At 33.3% G+C, this 5,626-nt stretch overlaps 1 protein-coding gene across 2 annotated transcripts in view; it reads right to left on the reverse strand.

Annotated features, from left to right (window-relative positions):
• The window catches only part of ort (glycine receptor ora transientless), a 6,457-nt gene extending 5,668 nt beyond the window's left edge, over positions 1 to 789 (reverse strand). For both annotated transcript variants that reach the window (XM_018448666.1, XM_018448665.1), the window contains exon 1: positions 657 to 789. In XM_018448666.1, the coding sequence (XP_018304168.1) occupies positions 657 to 751 (95 nt within the window). In that variant the 5' untranslated portion in view covers positions 752 to 789. The remainder of the gene's footprint in view (positions 1 to 656) is intronic.
• Positions 790 to 5,626: the final 4,837 nt, after the last annotated feature.

The following is a 5,626-nucleotide window of genomic DNA, read 5'->3' on the forward strand; positions in this document are numbered from 1 at the left end:
ACCAAAAATCTGTTTGTAATATTTGTTATTAAACATAAAAAAGGTGGAGTTTAAAACCAAACGAACAGCAATTAAAAACTCATTTAATGGTATAACAGTCTTCCCCGATATATAATCCCATCTCTTTGCAATACCATCAGACACCAACTCTATGGGAATATTCGTAAACAAAGAAACTATATCTAATGATACTAGCAAATAGTCAGGTTCGATGCAAATATCTTTTAGTTTTTCGACAAGTTGAAAACTATTCCTGATGTAGCTAGGTGCTTCTAATATAGAATCGTTGATGATATTATGCAGATAGATTTTCCATTATAGTTTAACACAAGTGAGAGATACGTCAAAATAATCTGAAGCAAAAATGAAGGGAATTAAATGATCTTTCCAACAGCACCTTCGATTTTACGATCGGACTTTATTTATGCCTTATAGAGAGCAAAAACTGCAAATAGATCCGATTTAGACCACTCTCTTCTATAAAAAAAACAGAGACAAAGAGAATGAGAGAGAGAGAGAGAGAGAGAGTTTTTTTAGCTTGTGATAATGAATTAATACTGCTAAAAATATATACATTTTTTAAAAGAATTTTTTATTTTGCTATATCAGTCCTAAAACTTGTTTTTTTTTTATTATACTATAAACTGTTTACTTACTGAGCATTCGCGGCACGACTGAAAAGTAGAAGGAACAAGATGGACGAGAGCGTTGCGGAAGACATGCCGCCTCCGTGTGTCTCCTCCATGGACATATACTTTCACGTTAACGCATTTTCGCATTCGTATAAATCAAAACGATACACGAAAAAGAAAAGGAAAAAAAGAAAACAGTTCACTTGAGACGAGATAGAACAAAAAAAAGAAAATAAAAAAAGAATAATAATTTCAAAATAATCCGAAAGCAAGATTTCGGCACGGTCGAACGAAGTGAAGATCCCTAATCGGTGCCCCGAATTTACTAGGACGGGCAGTCGACGACTGAGTTCTTGAAACGACTTTGTCAAATCTGCAGAATCCTCATCGTTGCGTATAGACGAGCTCCACGACGACGTGGAGGTGGTGCAGGTGGTGGCGGTGATCAATGGTAGTGGTGGTGGTAGTGGTGGCGGTGGCAACTGTAAAGGTGATGTATACCAACGGCAATACTTTTCTGCCGCCAATCCCACCTTCTCCTCCACTTAACAGAGACACAGAGAAGAAATACTGAGGTAAGAAGGGGTAAATCTCTCGCTCATGACGTGCAGGCGGCGGATAGAATCTGGAGTATCGCGCTCTGGATCGGAGAGGAAGAAGGAAGGAAGGTGCTGGTAATCCCCCGCGGAATACTCGTGTCATTGGTTTACACGTCCCTTGAATTTACCTGAATGCGGCATATCAACATCGTTATCGGTGCTTTTTGTATTCATAATTTTGTATTCACATTTGTATTCATAAATTCTCTTGATGTTTCGCTCAAACGCGAATCGCAAAACACATTTATAAATCATGAAGTCACTTTTATCCGGGATTAAATTCCTGAGATTTCCAAATTGTTTTAATTTATTGCATTTTCTCATTTTCCCAGATCATGTTAATATTTCACGATATAATTCTTTCTAGGTGTATTACGGAATAAGTTTCCTATAATCGGAACAATAAACTCAAATTAAAATAAAATATATTGGATAAGTGCATTTAATACTTAGAAATACTGCCTTTTACTCATTAAACAGACAAAGCGAATAAATTACTATGAAAATAATGAAAAATCAAATATTTCATCGGTATAAAGGATATTTATTAAAAAGTAGATATATTTATTAAAAAGTAAAAAATCTTTAGAATCCTTTTTTTTATACAAAAAATATAATATTAATCTAAAATATATGCGATAAACGCGATAAAAATATAGAAGCTGTCATTGACTGCTTGATACTTTTAGTGCTTAACGAAATATCTCTCTTAATGTTTTTGTCAAGAAAAAAATGTTTAAATTGATTAAAGAAAATCTATGAGCTAAATCATACTTTGAAAACAGTTTATAAGTTGCATTATGTAATAAACTGTATCAGAAGATACTTAATACTAATATGTTAATAAATTTGAAAGAAATATTAAATATAGCGTAATATAAAGTTAGATGATATTTGGGGGAAGACAATGTATTCCTCATGTCTTCCTTCGTTTCTTCTCATTAGGCTGCCTTCTCACGAAGAAAGAAACAACGGAACGGAATATTGACAGAAAAGAGATAGGATGAGGGTTATCCTCATCCTGTCTCTTTTCTGTCGATATTCCGTTCCGTGGTTTCTTTCTCCATGGGAAGGCAGCCTTAGACTCTCTTGCCGCAAATCCCTGACAAGCGCTAACTACCACGCAATTTGAATTCACCAGCACGCTCGATATATCGATCCCCGAAAATTGTGCCACGAATAGAAAGGTACGTGTTCGTCTCGTTCGTACGGTGTCGAGTGGCCACTTATCGAAAGACTATACACACGAGTCGATGTGTGCAGATGCAATTCTGTGACTGTGTGCGTATGCATGTATATACGAGTGCAAAATATAGTAGAAGACCATATAGAAGACAGAAAGCAAAAGGGAGACAAAAATCACTAAAGAGGACATATATTTAAAACATAATAAGAAAATTTTAATAAATAATTAAAAGAAACGTTGCATTTAATTGGTCTTTAATTTTTTTAATAAATCTCGTTAATTTTGAAATTCATGTTGATTAAGTCATCCCTATCTTGGAGCTTACCCTTTTTCGCTTCGCGTAACTTGAAAGAAATCAAGTTATTCGTGATCTCATTAACAGCACTGTAACTAATTGTACTGTGATTGAAGACGTAATTTTTATTCGTATCTCGACGTGATTAAACGATTCTCACGATCTCATGATCTCATGATATTTTTATGTGTATAATGCTCTTAATTAAGTATTCTCGTGAACAAAGTTCTTCAATTAGCATCTTCGCATTTGAATATATTCAAATCGTTTTGAAATTATGGAGATGCAAAACCGTTAATTTTATTTTAAATTTAAGATTTTTTTCTTCAAGGTTTTTTACGTATATAAATATGTTTTAATAATTATTTTATAATTTACATTTAAACTCTATTCATTAATATAATTTAGCCAAAATTCCATACTTTGTCTCTTTGTCAATACTTTTTTTTAAAGAATTTAGTAGGTATATATGTATGTGTGTTAACAATCATTTTTAAATAATTAAATTTAAAATGTGCAGATACTTCAGCGAACTATCATGTAATTGTTATCCTCACAGGCAATTCTCAATGCGCTTTTCCCGAACCGCAACAATCAGGTCATTGGGCATAGAACAGCACTTGGGAATACTGGATTATGCCGCACCACTCAACGTGCTCCTTATATAATTCGTTTCTTGGCGCATTCTCTTACCTTCATGCGACTATTGCATTCTATCGATATCTCACACATGGCTTTAAGACTAACAGATATTTACTGCAAGTACTTTATATGCGTCGTATTTCCTTCGCGAAGGAAAACAGTCAGACATTTGAAGAAACACGAGAGAAGAAGATATAAAAGAAGATCCTTCAGAAATATCGATCTGAATAATAATTTTCTCTCTCTGTATTTTGTATTTAGAACGTCAATGCATGTCATACTGAATTGTTCTTAGAAAAATAGAAGATATATAATTTTTTTTTTTCTCTCTCCCTCTCTCTCACTTTCACTGAACAGTATAGATAAATGTTATTATGAAAGAAAATTATAAATCAACGTTTATTACATTGTTGTACTTATATATGAGTCTTATTTATGTGAAACAAAAAAAAGACTTAAAAAAAAATTAATATTTAAATAAAAATAAAATACTTGTGCCAAGATGATTTTATTATAGCTTACAATATGAAAAAACAAAGTTAAATAGCGTGATTTTTAGTAATTTATAGTTAGAAATACAGATTATATAAAAAAAGGTATAAAGATTATTGTCACATATAACTGCTATCTGTGGCACGGTGGAACGATGACAAAATCGATCACAAGTGCTGGCAGAAGCTTTCTGGTACCGATCGATTAAGAGAGTGATTACGTCAAAGGTTTCGTGACATCATTTGAAGCATCATTGTTAAAGTAATGTTCAGAGGCATAGCCGATAATCACTCCGAAAGAGATCCTCTATCTTCGTTCAGAAGGCCAAAACTGAAACAGAAGAAATGCGTCTCGCCAATTCTGTCATAGATTGGAAAAAAAAGAAAGACATATACGCTAAAGCGAGAAATATTATTAAATGTCTCTTTCTCTTAATAATTTTTTTTTTAATGATCTTCCTCGAATCGCATCTCCTATCGTACTAGATTAGTAAAATTTAATTGGATCGAACATGGCACACGTTTCGTAACACACGAGTCTTCATGCTTCTTTTTTCTTTTTTTTCCGCAAACGTCAGCTGAAGGTGCAGGGAAGCTGAAAGAGTAAGCAGGAAAGAGCGAAAGAGAAAAAAAGGGGGTTGAAATTGGAGAGTCGAGGTAGTCGAGGAAGAGAGAGAGGTTTTGCGGGGTTTGGCGACGATGCACGATAAGCACGATCCATCGCCTTTCTCTGACCTCAGACTGTCTCTCTGCGTCTTACAAGCTCGGCTCGAGACCAGAAGTGCCCACCCACACCACTATCCTCCGCCTATTATTTTCGACCGATTGCCGATTGTCGTGCAACTGCCGACGTAGGGATTCTTCTTACGTATCTTATGCGGTTTACCGGCATTCCGAGATTATTTACAGATTCTGATTGGATCGCTAGTTATTCATGATAAACACACTGATCATCACACGAATGTATATGTGATTTATTCGGATTATCATTCCGAACTATCGTACAGTAATTAAATTATTATTTTTGACACAGACAAAAGTTTCAAAATAATTAAGACAATTTCTAATTTTATTATTAATTAATTGAAATTTTATTATTTATAATTGATTGATACGATACGTTCTCGGAAAATAAATATAATTTAGATATATATGCAAAAATAATAATGCTTGTCGTTCTTTTGTTACGCCTCCAGATAACTGAGAATACGAAATGTCAAAGTTGCTTCTTCTTAGTATAGATTTATTTTCTGTTTAACAAATATATAAAATAATGTAATCAGTTTGCGTGTCATTTTATAAAACGTATAACGTACGTATTATGTAAGCTTAAATTTGGTTTCTATTTTTAAACATATACTTATGATTATCAACAACAAAGACAAAAATTCGTAAAAGGCTATAGGAGTCAACCTTGGTTATTGAAGATTTTGAGAAATACAGTACTGGACAAAATAAAGTACGCACTCCAAACATTTTCACATTTATGTAAATAACTCGCCAGTCCTGGCAGATAGCATAATGATGAATGAGGTAAAAGAAAGGTATTTTAGTCTACTTTGCAAAAATTTCAAAAACAATTCGAAATCCTTTAATAGTCAAGTCCGTTACATTTATTATCAAATTTATCATGAACAAAATAAAGTACGCAAGTGAAAAAAAAAATGTAATAAAGACAAAGTTTATAATTAATATTTTATATCATCACTTTTTGCTTGTATGACGGCTTGCAAACGTCGAGGCATACTTTCGACAAGGTTTTGAATCTGTTGCTGATCGAT

This window comes from Mycetomoellerius zeteki, unplaced genomic scaffold (assembly GCF_001594055.1).
Source record: "Mycetomoellerius zeteki isolate Tzet28-1 unplaced genomic scaffold, Tzet1.0 scaffold223, whole genome shotgun sequence".
In the NCBI taxonomy this organism is placed as follows: Eukaryota; Metazoa; Arthropoda; class Insecta; order Hymenoptera; family Formicidae; genus Mycetomoellerius; species Mycetomoellerius zeteki.